The 17,167-nt window shown below is 37.4% G+C and overlaps 2 protein-coding genes across 2 annotated transcripts; one reads left to right on the top strand and one right to left on the bottom strand.

Annotated features, from left to right (window-relative positions):
• Positions 1 to 2,303: 2,303 nt before the first annotated feature.
• Positions 2,304 to 5,900, bottom strand: tmprss4b (transmembrane serine protease 4b). The gene is made up of 11 exons (XM_056232560.1): positions 5,762 to 5,900; positions 5,464 to 5,616; positions 5,077 to 5,203; positions 4,851 to 4,967; positions 4,711 to 4,754; positions 4,104 to 4,266; positions 3,669 to 3,835; positions 3,038 to 3,127; positions 2,740 to 2,882; positions 2,476 to 2,625; positions 2,304 to 2,402 (listed from the first exon to the last, which is right to left on the bottom strand). Exons 1-11 carry the CDS (start codon positions 5,898 to 5,900, stop codon positions 2,391 to 2,393), a joined length of 1,305 nt encoding a protein of 434 aa, XP_056088535.1. The 3' UTR covers positions 2,304 to 2,390.
• Positions 5,901 to 7,438: 1,538 nt separating this feature from the next.
• On the top strand, positions 7,439 to 15,735 carry tmprss13b (transmembrane serine protease 13b). The gene is made up of 13 exons (XM_056232559.1): positions 7,439 to 7,519; positions 9,280 to 9,433; positions 9,556 to 9,666; positions 9,858 to 9,983; positions 10,113 to 10,239; positions 10,544 to 10,639; positions 11,653 to 11,696; positions 11,798 to 11,960; positions 12,135 to 12,304; positions 12,470 to 12,568; positions 12,663 to 12,805; positions 15,070 to 15,222; positions 15,382 to 15,735. The coding sequence occupies exons 1-12, from the start codon at positions 7,505 to 7,507 to the stop codon at positions 15,136 to 15,138; spliced, it is 1,317 nt and encodes a 438-aa protein (XP_056088534.1). The 5' UTR covers positions 7,439 to 7,504; the 3' UTR covers positions 15,139 to 15,222; positions 15,382 to 15,735.
• The last annotated feature ends 1,432 nt before the right edge of the window (positions 15,736 to 17,167 follow it).

Raw genomic sequence — 17,167 nt, 5'->3', positions numbered from 1 at the left:
AAGTCTGGTGAGGTGAGGTCTGTTCATTTGATCAGAAGTGAAATTAAGAATAATAATTAAAATTCACCAATAATCTGTTCTTGAAACTACAGAGCTGCTGTATAAAACAGAAAATGTCACCTCTAAAAGACAGATAGCAAATGATCCTGCATATAAAAAGAAATGTTACGTCTTTTGGTTACATTTTATATTTAGAGATGAAAGTAAGCAAGTTGGTAAAAAGTAAAGGATAATAAAACAAATTTACTGAGAGCTCTCCTTATAGGTACACCCATTATTACTGAATACTTGAATAATTTTACAGGTCTTTGGATGCAATTATTGAGGAATTTTACTGTGAATCCTGGGTGATGTTGGTCATAAAATTATCATGCAGTAAGTCTTCCTTCCTTTCAGTGCCAAAAGTAGTTAACTCCAGATAAACAGTTAGTCAGAGGTTGTTACAGTTTAACAATTTCTTGTAGATTTATTATAACTATAGTGTGCAAAATCAGTCTCTGAGAAATCTTGTAAATTTATACTGAATTTGGACCTGAAAAAAAGAAAACAAAGCAATGTATACTGTATACCCAGTAGCTCTCCTATCATACCCCTCTGTAACATCACTAAATGTCTATGGAAATAGCAAGTATTTTCTTTATAGTATTTTTAATTTATTTTAAATTGTAGTGTAGTTGAAATGATTGTAATTATGTTTGGGTCACTTGAATGTAGGCATTATAAAAACTTATGTAGTTGAGTCAGGGCTCAACTTTCAACTTTTCAAGTTGTGATAGTGTCATTGCACTGGCTGCAATGACACTTGAATCAGCTGTGCATTGAATAAGTGGATAACTTCTGGCATATATTGAGACTGCACTGTCTTTTATTTAAATTTTGATCCTCAAGTTTTTTTTATTATCTTGTGATGGCACACAGGTCAGTAAAGCAATACACATTCAGAGAGCTCTTTAGCTTCTTTTAATAGGAGAAATATTGAGAAGGTACATCCATAAATTTTCAAAGCACTTGTACTACCTCTTATTCAGAAATATTTTCACCATATTGTGCTAAATTTTTATATTTCTCGGGTTAAGTGAAATAGTTTGGCATTCTGCTTGACATTAGGCTTAAATATTTTGGGCTTTTAATTAATATTATTCCACTCTCCATCTTTTTATTCCCTTTATTAATTCACAATTGAATTGACAACATCAGTTGGATTAGCTATTATTTATCCGGCTTGGCAGAGGTCATGACCTAATTGTGATAGTTACACATTTTTTTCAACTAAACCACAGGCTAATACCACATCATATGAGAACTTCTAGTGAATTTCTTTTTTTTTTTTTAAGTTAAGTTGTATTTCTCTGTTAATGTGTAATGTTTCTGTCCAATACCTCAAACACCCATTTCATGTAGCCAACATCCATATCTTCATGTTTGGTGCGTCGGTTCGCACAAACTGTGATTCTAAACTGGATTCTGTAAAGCTTTCTGCAGCTCACCATGTGGAAAATCAGAATAAGGGAATGCCAGAGACTAAGCAATTGAAGACGTAGGAGAAACATTAAAAGGTTGATTGCTGATTTTATTATATTTTTAAATTATATCGTGAATGTACAACTTCTGTAAATTGTTATTTACAGTAAAGTAATTTGTGTGCAAACTACAAATGTTATTAAAGCATCGGAGTGCCACTGCAGCTATGTTTTTTTGAAAGCTGGATCAGAAACATTCAATGCTTTATGAATACCCAGCTAAATCAGACTGTTAACACAAATGTAAGACCAATGGGAATAGAGGCCTCAGAGTCAGCAATTGGAGAATTTGCAATCCCGATACTCAATTTTTAATTAATTTAAAACTCAGACAGTAGACATTGTTTGACATCAGTACCTGCCAAAACTGAATGTAAAACAACGCATGCTATATCATAGAGGCTCCACTCAGAGCATAATCCAGAATTCTTGATCCCATTGTTTCCTCAAGCCAGTGTGCAGGCCTATTATATTCCTTTATTATAAGCTACAAAAAATGTTTTGGATAAAATAAATGTGATGGATTGGTAAATGCATCAAGTTTTATTATTTATTTTTTGCCTTCTACATGCTTTTGGTAAAAAAAAAAAAAAAGTTAAAACATTTACAGTATTTTAATTGCTTTACAGTGAACATACAGCAGACTAACTGGAAAATTGCCATATTGCTATACTTCCAGTGAACAAGTGTGATTAAAATAAAAAGCATATGTTTTGACCATACTTATGTCAAATTGAACATCAAATTAATTATAAAATTGAATGATACCTAGATTCACTAACACTGATTTCGGTTTTGACACTCTTAGATGATTGTCTTTTCTCCTTTGTTGCACGATAGCATGAAGTGATTCATCCAGGATTCACCTCCTCATGGATGTCTCTAAAACATGACAGTTGATCTTGAATAAGATTGATTTCTTATATATTAATTTGCACAATCACATGACACATACCTCCATTACGGTGTAGATCCAGTCAAGAAGTTGACTAACATCAGTGTAAACTCCGGGTTTTCCCTCCCGTGCACAGCCCACACCCCAGCTCACTATGCCCAATAACTGCCAACGAGATGAAAGGTACACGAGTGGACCCCCACTGTCCCCCTGAAAAAGAGTGAATATTTTAAAATGACTATTCCATTTTGAAATTCTTTAAATTGTATCTGGGTACACAGACTATGAAATATATATAGCCTGATTTTTTTCATTTTGTGTTACCTGACACGCATCTATATTTCCTTCGAGGAATCCAGCACAAAGCATTCTGCGAGTAATGGCGGAACCATAAACAGAGGGCTTTGAACACTCGGACCGGTCAATCAGTGGCACTGAAGCTTTCTGCAGCACCGAGGGATGCCCCCCTATGAAAATGAGGAAATGCCAGAGACAAAACAATATAGAGGGTGTGGGAGAAACCGAAGAGGTGGACTGCTAATTTGAAATAGGTAGAAGGTCACAGTCCTGCCTTAGAGTTGCAAATTAGCCATTAAGTGACAACAAACCCTTTTCATCTTACCTTTTTCCTTTAGCAATCCCCACCCAGTCACCACAAGCATCTCCTTCACAGACAACTGGTGTGGGGGTAAACAAACTGGCAAGATCAATTCTAAGGGCAGACAGAGAACAAGCTTTAGCCAATGACATTTATTTGGGACTTTTTTCTTATGATAGACCTCACAACCACTCTGACTTTACTAACCACTGACAATGATGCCTTAGAGTAGGATGCTAATGAGACAGTGAAGCTTCTCAAGTTGAAAATAACCAAAAACTAAATGCAAGTGAACCTTTCATATTTTTTGCATCAAATTTTGCAAATAGTTCATACATATATTCAAATGTACTTGCCCGTGTCTTTTTAAATCTGTGTGCCATTATAATACAGTAGTCAACATTTGAAGTGGATCAAAACCTTTCATCAGTTATACATGAATTTTGAACACCCGTTCTCATCTTATGACAACTTTGATTAACTTTTGTGATCCACTTCAAATGTTGGCTACATACATTATATATATATATATATATAACACTATATGGTGATCACTATGAACTGTCATTGAATGAAAAAAAGTGTCATTGAATGGGGTGAACTACCCAATGAATATAGTATTAAGCGAGGTCAACAGAACGGATAAGTACTGTACCCCCAGTTGTGACAGGCCAGGTGAGTTTTAGCATGGCGATGTCAAAGTCGTTACTCAAGCGGCTGTAGTCCTTGTGGATCACAATCATCTCTACACTGACACCCCTGGATGCCGTCACTTGGGTCTGACCTAACACCACAGTCCATCGACTCAGCTCTCGTGTCCGGCTTAGAGTTTGTGTGCGTGTGAGAGAGAGAGACAGCAAGACAAAATAACACCCAAGTGGACCAACTGTCATACATTTAAACGGGTAAAAGTGTGTTCTGTTATTGTAAAGAGAAGAATTTTATTCAAAAGCAACCGTTACAGGTTTACCCATTTAAGACATTTCGCCAGTCAATAGAGTGATTTAAATGGAAAAACTCCATTAACTGGGAGTCAAATGCTGACTGAAATTCTGTCCTAGGACACGCGTTCCATTTGTGAATGACTCACCTTGTAAAACAGTGAGCAGCTGAAATAATCCATTGCGTGGACAGTAATGCTCCTCCACACATGTGCTGGTGGTTCCATTGAAGACTAACCTGCCATGGCCAGTGTTCGATTGCTGTGTCCTCCCCATTAACAATACGGTCCTCTCCCTCCACCTCCCCACAGTCTGCATAAGCACAGCAGACACGTTTATAGTAACCAGACTCAGACACATGCACAAACGATATTAGTATGCTTACTAATGCCTGAATTTGAATTTAAAAAGAAATCTTGGACTAAAATTGTCATTCAAATTAGAATTAAATTAAGTACAATTAAACATGATTTGAAATAAAGTGTCGTCAAAAAAGCTTTAAATGCTGGGTGACTTTTCAAAAACAATTTTAAAGGCCTTGAAGTTATATTTTATAAGCTTTATATACAGATAGATTTTTGATCGTCTTGAATTTCACTCAATTGTAAATTCCACTTCCTATCCTCCTGTGTGCTGTGGCAAATTCAATTCTAGCTCATGAATTAAAAGGGAGCCAAATTTGTAATATCGTGAATTTTGCCTAACCCTTTAGTACACAAAACCTGATCCACAAACACACACTACAGTCAGTCTTACCTGAGCAAGACACAGACACCACTGAGCCAACTGAACATTTATCACTGTGAGAGAGAGCATAATTATTTCTATACTGCATGTAAACGGAATGTATTTCCCACATAGAATTATCACAAATGACTTTACTCAGTGTATCTCACCTGACTGAGAGGAAACTCTGGATGTCAGAGTTTGTTGAGTCATTGCTGACTGTAGCAAATGCATTGTGAGGGTTGAAGAGCAGACTCTTCACCGGGACTCGTGTACTTCGGGGACTCCTGTAATGTAGTGAAATATTTTGCTTTGTTTTTAAGCACTTGCCTGAGGTTTAACAGCTTTATTTACTACTGATCATCAGTTAATAACCACTGTGCCATGCATGCTTACGCTGTATAGCCCAGTTGTTGACAGGTTAAGCGCGTGTGCTTTGTCCTCCAGTTCTCAGCACACACTGTTCTCCATCCCCCCTCATTAATGAACACCTGCAGGACCAGTCTGTCCCCCATCAGCCTCACTAGGTAAATACAGATAAATCACATGTTCTCCTACATGTGGATCTCTAGTCTAGTATACTGAAGTAAACGGTAAACATCTCTCAAAAGTGGTGTAAAAATAAAGGTTCTTTATCTATAGCTCCATGAAGACACTACATTTCCATACTAAGAAATATATGATTATTTTAAGATCCCAAATGGTTGTTCTAGGCATTCACTGCAACAACAACAAAAACCTTTTGGAACCTTTATTTTTAAGAGTGTATGTGTGCATAATCACCTGGATACGTGCCATTGGTCCGCAGTTTGGATATACATGCGATCTCGTCCTCACCACCTGAGCAGTCAGCCATGCCATCACATGCCTTCGCTATTGAAATGAACCTCATTGAGCCAGAGCAGAAGAAAAACTTGCTATTCACTGTCCTAATGGCTGCAAACAGAGAACTTTTGTTTTTTGCAAGGCAGCTTTATATTTAGCAGTCAAAGTAAGGAAAAGATTGTCATGTAGCATTAGGTAAAATAGAGGAAAAATAAAGATAAGAGAGAAAGCAGAAAGGCATGCAACAGATTCTTACTAAAGTACAACCCCACTATCAAGGTTGCCAGTATGACTAGCACACAGCACACGGTTATGATGGTCAATCTCCAACGTGCTCTGCTCTCCTCTGTCCTCAGCGTGCTTAATTCTCGCCTTCGTTTCAGCTTCAGGGCCATGAGAAACTGGGAGAAGAAAGGCCGATAGAAAGAAATCTATAGCCGAGTCAGTGGAGTTCACCGGTCCTAATTTAATATGGATTTGTAGTCCTCTCTTTAGCGGTGAATGACACTTCGCTAACACTAACTATTTTCTATTTTCTATAAATACATTACAAACAAGTTATCATGTGTGCTTAAACTGGTGTTTGTTTCCTACAGTTATAATTAGTGAATCTCACCAGGTTTCCTAACATATGACTGACTGCCAGCTCACTAGAAACCAGCAGTGTTTGGGACTTCCTAGTTATCACCATCACTCAGCTGATCTGCATTAACTAATTAGTTGGAGACAGGTTGGATGGGACTGTGGTAGAATTCAGAACTGCATACTGCATACTTCTTCCATACTTGTTTGCTAGCATACTGCCATATGGCAGAAATAGTAAGAGTAGTATGCTAGGCTATATGCTATTCCAAATTTAAAACTAGGTTTAAATCAGGTTTAAATATACTTCTCAAACTCCTAAAATCCTTTATCTTGAGTTCAGATAGCTTAATTAACATGAATAGAATTTGTCAGTGTGATTTAAATGCCTTAAATAATTACAGCAGTAGAGAATATTTATTTTCTTCAATGGCAGGCGCTGTTGTTTGTTCGTCATCTAATAGACACCTTTAAATGTGTCAGAAACGCACCTATATTGATGCATATTTACCATTTTTGTATTGAAAGTGGAATTATAAATGTGATTATATTTTGTTTTTGTCACCTTTGGCTTTTGGCTTCCTTAGTTGGGGACATTTAATTTAATATTCAATAATATTATTGATCTGCCTGCATTGACACCATTAAATGAGAACTGGACAATGACATCGCACTTTTCTCCAGAGCCGCTATATATATAAATGAACTAAATTAATAACTTTTTACAACAAAAATAAACCATCACAGAACTTACTCAAGCTGGACTGCGATGCTATTTTCTACTAGAAACAAACTTTGTTGCATTATTTTCCTGTTAGCTCTGTAAAGCTGATTTGAAACCATCTGTATTGTAAAAAGTGCTATATAAATAAAAGTGACTTGACTTGTTTGTGACTGTGCGTGCGCAAATGTGAATGTGTGTGTGTGTGCATGTGCCATTATTCTCTGGTTCCAATTATTCTGTGATTATTCATATCTTTGCACTGTCAGTCTTAATATAGCCTATTCAACCCTCACATTATCTTGCCTTTATTCTGAAGTTGTGTGGGTTATTGTATGAAATGTGAAATATGGGTAAACATACTTGTGTGATGGAGAATGACAATCTGATACCATCAATTAAGCAATAGTTTCCTGTTTCCCAATTTCTGTTGAGCTTTCATTTATGATGAAAGCAGTTGATGGAAAATTCTGTTCTCTGCATGTGTATCTGCACTACAATGTTTCTATGGACATGTTAAGAAACATTGAATGGCTGCCTGTAAAACCAGTTAAACAGGAGAAAGAGAGAGAGGGAGAGGAAGACATGAGTTACTCAGGGTTTGTCCTGCTCTGATGATGTAGTTGTACTGTGCATGACAGAGAATAAACACAAGTACAGGTAGAGTCTACCCAATCTATTTTAACGGATAATCACATGGAGCACAGACAGGTATGAATAGCCTACTTTAATAATTAACTAAATATTTCCAAAGCAAACATAGATACAAACATATCAATATTTCCCTTGTATTTTTAATTAGTGATTAGTTCTTTTTGTGGGCATTTTTGATGTGACTGTGGTTTTGTTGTTTTGTTAATATATTATTGTAAAGGATGAGTGACTGGCACTGAAATTGTATTAGTATCATGTTCTTATTGCTGTAATGTTTTTCTCTTAGTGACTAGCTTCTATAGCACTACAGTTGTCGTGGTATTGTGTCCTAATTAGCAATTGGATTAGCTGACTTTTATCCAAGGGACCTGTACTAATTATTAACTATATACATTCTAACTCCATTTGTTTTAGTTTTAATAGAATTAGTAACATAATTGGTTACAGAAAAGTTATATTCTATAGGTGTAATATAAAAATGAGGCATATTACGCAACCAAGTGAATGATTCACTGTGTATTATAAATAACATGTTCCAACTGGGTGCTGTTAGAGAGAATAAGATCTGCAACATACCTTAAGAAGGAAAGGCAGATTCTGAACCTCACAGATCAATCCTAGTAACAACACTGTGTTTAAAATCAGCATTTAAGGTATCACTCATTAAACAATTATTACAGATTGTTCTATGAATTGAAATACAGAGAACAGATACACAATAAACTATTTCAATCATCTGGATTTAGTCAGACTATAGGTGCCTGTTGGTGTAACATTACATTTACATTTAATCATTTAGCAGACGATTTTATCCAAAGCGACTTACAAATGAGGAGAGCAATAGAAGCAATCAAACTAACAATAGGGCAACAATATGCAAGTGCTGTGTCCCAGTTAGTCCAGCACAGTAGGAAGTTTTTTTTTTTTAAAGAGTTATTATTAATGGGTCAAGTGTTACCGAAAAAGATGCGTCAGACCTGGCTGAGATTTTTTTCACTCCAGTATTTTAGTTGCTTCATAAAAGTTTATTTTGCAAAAGACTGTGTTGATAAATAGATTTATGAGGCTTTTCAAAACATTTTCTGCTGGGTTCAGTGAACTATGTGTGGCAAAAATAGGCTTAATGTTGAATCTATACTGTGTACTCAATATGTGCAGCTATGCAGGTGTACATATCATAAACTGCTAATATGTGGGCTTAAACAAATATATGCTGTCATGTGCAAGAGGTTCATTGCATGCTCACACATTTGAACAGGCAAGACCAAAAAAAGTAAAATGGGCATTTTGGTGTCTCGCATGGTAATGGTAATCCCCCAGTCCAAATTTGTATCAGAAAAATCTGCATCACACACACACACACACACACACACACGCGCGCACGCGCACACACACTCTCTAATTTACTAGAAATGAGGATTCAAATGTTTGAATAATGTTCTAAAATTGATTTGGTCAATAATGTGATCATTTGAACATAACATTAAAATTATAATTGTACATAAATTATGACAATATAATGTGGTAGGCTAATACATTTACTAACATATGACAAATAATTACTCCGTGACTGTTTTACTGTAAGGTGAAATCTGTCCTTGTTCAAAAGAAAAGCAATCCCACTGCATAAAGCAGGGCCTTGAATATAAGACTTATCATAAATGTATAAACAATTTATTTGAAATCTCATTGGCAGTAAAGTTGTTTACAGTGAATTTAATTGGATGACAGATGAGAGCGAACAGTGTTTATAGAGATATGTATTCCCTTAAAGGCTCCTTTGTAAATATCTTGCATTTATATTTTTATGAATACAGACTGAGGCTCCACCCTCATATGACTCTGTGGTGAATCACAACACAGCTCCACCTTCATATCCAAGTCTTCAGACATTGTCGGCCAACCAAATCCAGCCGTGCCACATTGCCCAGCCAATACCCCAAACACCTGCTCCTCGTGTAGCAGAGACAAGTAATACTTAATAACACACACTAACTATACACATATAGGTCTTAAAACATGGTCATTAAAAAATAAATTAGGCAATAAATAATCTTAGACTGCCGATGGCCATTTTTGTTTGCTTTTTGCAGTCCCGTCACAGAGAAGGCAAGTTCTCTGCAAGAGCAAAAGGTGTTGCTATGGAGGGTCTAGTGGTGCTACTGTTGTAGTAGTGCTGGTTGTAATCGCCATATGGCTGGGAGGTAAGCATATATTTTAACGTATGTATGTATGTAATGTAGTCATATAAACAGTTGTGCCCAGAACATTAAATACTGTAGTTTGGGTTGTGTGAATTGTATTCAGTATTCACCTAAAAGCTTAAACGCTTACATAACTACAGTAACATAAATTTTCACAAGTCTTTTAAACTCATTTTTCAACTCCTGCACAGTCCGTTACGGGCCGACACTGTGGGCTCTCTCCAAGAGCACGAAGGAGACAGAGACATGCCCCCCTTCATCAGTTGACTGTGATGGGAAGAGAGACTGTTCTCAAGGCAGTGATGAATCTCGCTGTGGTCAGTGTCAATCACACAGAAATATATGTCAATAACAAAGTGACTTTTTAAAATCTCTTTTTATTTGGAAATCATATATGGTTGATATTCTGATAGCAGCACACTGATTTGCCTTTAATCTTTCTATAGTACGGTTTGGGACAGCAAATGAATTGCAGGTCATGACCTTTAAGTCCAGGGTCTTCCTTCCAGTCTGCGCACAGGGCTGGAATAAAAACATAGCTGACCAAACCTGCCAACAGCTTGGCTTCAGACAGTAAGTATAATACACACACACACACACACACACACAAGCACAGCACACATTACACGACATTGACTATTTAAAAAGGTTTTCTACAAAGTCAGTTCAGATTCAGTTATAGAATTTTTCATCAAAGATAGATTTTCCCCCCAAATCTCTATCACTGTATGTTCGTTTATTACATTTAACCTGGTTTTCACAATGAAAATAGCCATGGAAGCTGGCATGGCGTTGAATCACAAGCAAGCATTAGATAATATTGAGGATCTATGTATGAATTTGTATTCATGTGTGTTTTGGTTTATGTGCTCCACAGGATGGTTTCAGATGGTGTCTTGCTAACCAACTCATCCTCCTTTCAAAGTATGAACAGTCAGTTTACAAACACCATCCAGGGAAGCGTTAATAGAAGGTAAAAAATTATTATAAAAAAAACAGAAACTAGCATAATTTACTGCTGAAAAAACAATGTAAGCAGAAAAGTTCAAGCAGAAAAAAACTAGTATGAGCTACAGAGAACAAAAACAATAAAAAAGAGAGATAAAGTTATGGCAATCAGTGCCTTTGATGCTAATAATGCTAAGTACCTAATTTTATGGCCTTACAAAACTCAATTACAAAATTTGTATTTGCCATTGGATAAATGTATAGTCAATGGGAAGCATTTGCTGTCGTTTATTTAAATACTGTCTAATAAATTGTATATTGATATATTAATATTAAGGCAAAAATTTCAATAGCCCTGAAAAAACAACAGATTATACCTGATTTCATGACAAAACATACATATTTTACGAGCTGTCAATTTCATAGATATTCACAAAATGTGATTTGTATGACAACGTATGTTTTTTGGGAGAAAAAAAAAGGTAATCATGGAGGTCCACCCCCTAACCTAGCTCTGGGTCGTAAGCAGATGATATGAAAACGTACGAATGAGATACGAACCAATTCGGCCAAATGTAACTATACAATTTTCTTTTTTTCCTGTCTTGTCGGTGTAAACAGAATGAATAAACTTAATTTCTCCATCTGCAATCAAAGAATGCCATAAATTATTTTAAAATGCACTGTGGATATGGCAATACATAATAAAAGTATAAAATGTATGGTAACACTTTATTTTACAGTGTCTTTGTTACACACATTACATGCAGTCACTAGAGTAATTACTATAAATTGTGCTTAATTACATGCAACTAACCTAAACCACACCCTAACCCTATAGTAAGTGCATGATGTAGTTAATTATTATTACTCAGTACTTCAATCTATAATTACACTGTAGCATGGATACCTTAAAATAAAGAGTAACCAAATGAATAATTCAGTGTAATTAGAAGCAGAAAGGCGTAAAAAAAATCCAAAAAAACAGAAATACTCTTGGTCTCAATTGTGTGTGTAACAATGTTGTTTTAATTGTAGTACGTCCTGTCCTGGTCAGCAGACCGTGTCCTTGCACTGCAGCAGTGAGTACCCTATACACTGTTGCTACATGTTATTGCCACATGATAATGCTATCTAAGTATAAACACCCTCTTCCTTTCCCTCCTGTTCTTTCTCTTTTCAGAATGTGGAAAGCCACCCGTCTCCACAAGAATCATTGGGGGAAGTGTGGCTGCTGACGGTCAGTGGCCCTGGCAGGCCAGCCTGCATTTCCAAGGGCATCACACATGTGGAGGAACTCTGTTGGCTCCAGACTTCATCATTACCGCTGCTCACTGCTTCCCCAAGTCAGTATACATTACATTAGATGGATGGATAGAAGATTTGATGACTAGTTTACATGTTTGAAACAATATTGTAGCTTGTAATAATTCAGATTAATGAATACATTAGCTAACAATTTCCAAAAAACATGGATGGATGAACAGATGAATGAATGAGCTTTTTTCCCCTTTTCTTAGAGAAACACAAGACTCTCAGTTGCCTAGTAACTGGAAAGTGTATATTGGTTTGGTGTCCCAGCTCCGGCTTCCCAGCCCATATTATGTAAAGCAAATAATTTTACATGAGAATTATGACCCAGTGACAAAAAACAATGACATTGCCTTGCTAAAACTCAATACACCTGCCAGTGAGTTTGTACACAGACACAAACACACACAAAGTCACATTTATTAATCAAGAACATTATATGATGCACGTCATAGCTTAAAGTATATAATTCTGTTGCTAAATTGCCATACATATAAGTCGAGGCATTTATGACCACTGACATGTTTTGTACATACTGTTAAAGGTAATATACAGCCTATCTGCCTGCCTGTGTTTGGCCAGACATTTTCTCCTGCCCAGCAGTGCTGGACTACTGGTTTTGGAGTTACCCGGGAAGGGGCTGGTATGTATGTGTAATTGTGTATGTATTTTTTGTTGTCTGAGTTTGCATGTAGGCTATTAATAATGCTGGCCTCTCTCCACATGTGTGTTCGCAGCGAGTAGTTCCACTTCTTTGATGGAGGTCAAAGTAGACCTGATAGTCTCATCTCTGTGCAACTCAAATACTTTTTATCGCGGAAGTATCACAGAGAACATGCAGTGTGCAGGGGATCTTAATGGAGGGAGAGACTCCTGCCAGGTTAGATACATTCTCATGGTCAGAAGCTTGCTGTCTTTGCATGCAAATACTGCCACCTTTTGGTAAAATATGATATTGCAATTTAAACTTTGTAGTGCTCAATGCATAATGCTTTAGTAGTTAATGTGCAAGGGTGTCATTTAGTAAGGACGCTAGGGACCTACCAATATCCAGCGGCTACTGAATTGTCCCTAGCAATAATTTTTATCAAACAATTAAAATATATGTTATATGCAACCACTTTTGTTGTAATTTTGGACGCATCTGAAATGGGTCATATGCCATTGACATTACCTGAGAAGTCAAATATATTAGAAAACTGCATGCTCTCTTTCAAGGATGTGCATTTAATGCATGAAATGAGAACATGCGGTAAGTGTTTAAATATATATATACAGTTCAGCTGAATGATAAAGTTTACCCTCTTTAACTTTAACTTAATGTTGTTAAATTACATTATTCCCAATGGCCACCACCCAAGCTCCAAGCCTTCTTCATTTAGACAGGTGGAGCTCAAAGGTCTGGTATTGCTAGCCTCTATTCTAGACATTATCTTCAAGGAAATACAGAAAAGGAAAACAATGGTTTCCTCACCTGTCACTCATAACCTAAGGGAGCTGAATACTTAAGGGACCCGCAATCAGGGGGAGACAGCTTCGACCTTGGTATAAACTTATGAAGGGACTGTCTGCTTGTAAAACCCAGCATGTGGGAGACAGCTGCAGCTTCAGGAATACAAAAGGGAGCTAGCCTGCCTGACCTAAGGTCAGTATCTTGCACAGCCAGCACTCCTGAAATAAGAGTGTTCAACCAGAGAAGGAACTCTCAGGCAAAAAGTCGCTTCTCACCAGGGCCAGAGTTAGGGTTTCTGGGAAGCCGAGAACTCAACAGAAATACCCTCGATCGAGAGGAGTCCAATCCTCACCCAGGACTGTGATCCGCAGATTAGACTAGGCTAGGACCCTAAAAATACATATGAGGAAGGGAACTATACCCACTAGAGGAAACTAGAAACGGTTACAATAAAAAGCTGTAGTAAAGCTGTGGACCAAGGTCTGCCTGAGCTGGAAAAAAATGTGAAAGAAAGGTATCCCAAAAGCTGGGAGGGTACCCTCCACAAAATACTCTTGTAGTCTGGGGATCATCTCAAGCTCACTTGTGGGAGCAGAGGACCTACTCACAGACCTCAAGGCGGAGGCCCAAGCTCGACCACATTAAAAATCTCCGGTGCACACAAGGAAACTGCCTGCTTGGGTAGACCCCAAGTGGGGAAGGCTCTTTCTACTTCACTGCTTATACAAGGGAGCCGTCTACTTTGTAACCCAAATAGGGGAGGCAGCTACGACCCTGTGAGTATGCTAAAGTTTGTTTCGGGAAATTGCCTATAAAAAACTCCAAAAAGGGGGGCAGTTCCCTCTGGATAAATAAAGGAACCTCCTGCTTAAGGGACCCCAGCTCTGCGGGAGGCAGCTACGACTTCATTGCCACAAGGGAGCTACCTACTTAAGATCCCGATAGGGAGAGGCATCTACAACGTTGAACTTTAGCATACTAGAAAAAGGCAGCCGCCTGCCAAAAACTTGAAGGAGGCAGCTGCCCATGATAATCAAAAGGGGGCAACATGCTCATACATGAGCTCCCCTTACCTTGGAGATCGTGAGTGCTCAGAAGCTGTGACAAGGACCTTGCATAGAACCAATAATGGGGAAGGTGCACTCGTTGCACAGCCTCACCTTGGCAATAACTTCATGCTTCGCAAGGCATAAGGGAGCTGCCTACTCAAGGAACCCTTAATTTGTTGCCAAGGTTCGTGAATGGGCCGCCTGCTTAGGGACCCAGCATCTGGGGAGGCAGCCACAACTTCATGAAAACATAAGGGAGCTGCCTACTTAAGGAACCTGCCATTAGGGGGAGGCAACTTCAACCCTAATACATAGAAATGCTCTTTAAGGAGGTGCCTGCTGAACCCTCCTGTAGGGAGGCAGTTATCTACCATAACGCACCAACACATAAAGCCCTTCCACCGAACCTTCAGAACGACAGGGCATGTGGTCTTAAACACATACTCCGCCATAACATCACTGGTCTAGTTTCAGAAGCTGTGTGTTGAAAAAACCTTTGTTAAAAAGTCTATCATAAGTGCAGAAAATATGGGGTCGAGGGTCTCTCTAATGTCAACATCAAACCCACGCCCTTGATGTTTAGTTAATGCTTTTTTTTGTATAATTTCTTCTTCTTCCTCACTTTTCGATCTCTCTCTCCAGGGCGACAGTGGGGGTCCATTGGTGTGTAAAGCTGATGATCAGTGGTATCTCACAGGTGTAACAAGTTAGGGAGAAGGCTGTGGAAAGCAGAACCGTCCAGGGGTCTACAGTAACGTTGGGAGACTTTTAATGTGGATATATGGCAAGATGCAGGTAAAAACACACTGCTTTTGCATATTTAAGTGCACACACACATATTTAAATACACTGATATTAAATGTACATGAACATACTGACACAAAACAGTGTGAGTTTTACATACTTTTATTTCTTTTTCTCTTTTTTATCCTTCTCTCTGTTTCCTTATTACAGCAAGAGCGACCATGACCTTCTGCGACCTTGAAGAACAAATAGGCTAACTCTACTCAGCTGCATATACATCACAGATTTGACAACATTTTGCACAGAATTATTCTTATTTACTGAAAGATGTTTTCTCATTATTTAAGGTGAAACTGTACACGTGACATGTACTTCTGCAGTAAATATATATTTCTGTAACATTCTAAATGTATTATTTAAATTATGAAGATCCAAAGAGTTTTAATCCTTTTGTAAATAAGATTTATTTTATTCTGGAGATATAAATGTTCTTGATTAAAACATAGACTACATTACTGTTTAGGAACAAAATACAAGAACATTTAAGCAATACAGTTCTCTCTGGATGGATATTGTGTATTATGTTCTGAGGAGGTCATCAACTACTGTTTCCTAAGAATAAATGCTATGAAAAGAGTTTCAAAAACGTTTACTGCCTTTTTAATTGTACAGACAGTGGAACTGCATATTGAACAGAAGTGTCCTCCACTCTGAGAGTAAAACTGCAGGCTTTTATGGTTTTATTTGAGCTTCTCAGCCAACATTTGCCGAAAATTAAAATGACTGTCCTTGAAGACAAATTCTTTCCTCTCTGAAAAGATGAAAGTTAGCAGGTTCTTTTAACATAATCATAATCATTAACTTTACAAAGAATACCTGACGTGGTCCCTTTTTATACTCTGATAGATTTATCTTCCAGCTTATTAAAGTGAAAGAGAGTAAACTCACACTTGCTGTATGTGGACAGAAGAGAGGAGCGACTTAAGAGTTATTATTTTCCACTTGCAATTATTTAAAAAACAAGAGATAACTGCTGAAGCAATCTGTTGGTTTTATGAATACACCCACTGGAAACTGAAGTAATTAGTTATGCATTTGTTCTACACTTTTTTATTTGTTCTTTAGAAAATTGCAGATTAATTTTTAACTACCCACTGAAATAGAACTAACAGATAAACGGACTGTCCTTCTGAAATCTCAATGTAATTTGTCAACATAATTTTCATGTATATTACAAAATACATCATATTATATAAATCATTTAAATACATGTAAATATTTTTTTGAGTTAACATCATGAGTTTATCTTATTTATGTTTTTTTATTATTTTATAGCAGATTATTTGGCCTTCAGAGATTGAATCGGTCTCTCATGGTCCTGCCTCTTTCTCATGAGCTTCAGTGACCTTGTCAGCCTATTGCAAGGGCACATTCACCACTGCCTCAATGGTTAGATATTAAGAAATGCCCAAAGGCTTGTGTTTATGTGTGTGTTTTGAGGTTTACTGGATAAGACAGGTCAGAGCAAAGGGTTTGAAGGTCGTTACTTGCGAAGCACATGCACTCTCTCTCTCTCTCTCTCTCTCTCTCTCTCTCTCTCTCTCTCTCTCTTCTCTCTCTCTCTCTCTCTCTCTCTCTCTCTCTCTCTCCTCTCTCTCTCTCTCTCTCTCTCTCTCTCTCTCTCTCTCTCTCTCTCTCTCTCCTCCCTGTTTTACTGATTTGCATTCACTCCAGAGTTTAAGGAGCTCCATGTAAACACCCAAACTTCTCTCTCACTTATACTCTCACAAACATATAGCACAGTTGTGGAATTATCAACTCTGAAACTTTGAGATCCTGCACCACTGCTAACGATGGGAGTGGGTAAGTTTGATTTAACTTTATACACTATTTTGATAATCTGTATTTATCAGAACTAACTTTTTTAGAGTTGTATATCACACAAATTAAATGGATAGTTGACTCCTAAAATGAATAGTAAGAATAAAGAAATGTC

The sequence above is a fragment of the Rhinichthys klamathensis genome, unplaced genomic scaffold (genome assembly GCF_029890125.1).
Source record: "Rhinichthys klamathensis goyatoka isolate OS25496 unplaced genomic scaffold, OSU_Roscu_1.1 h1tg000348l_1, whole genome shotgun sequence".
NCBI classification, from domain to species: domain Eukaryota; kingdom Metazoa; phylum Chordata; class Actinopteri; order Cypriniformes; family Leuciscidae; genus Rhinichthys; species Rhinichthys klamathensis.
Note: the sequence above shows the minus strand (reverse complement) of the source record. Positions and strands in the feature narration are given on the sequence as shown.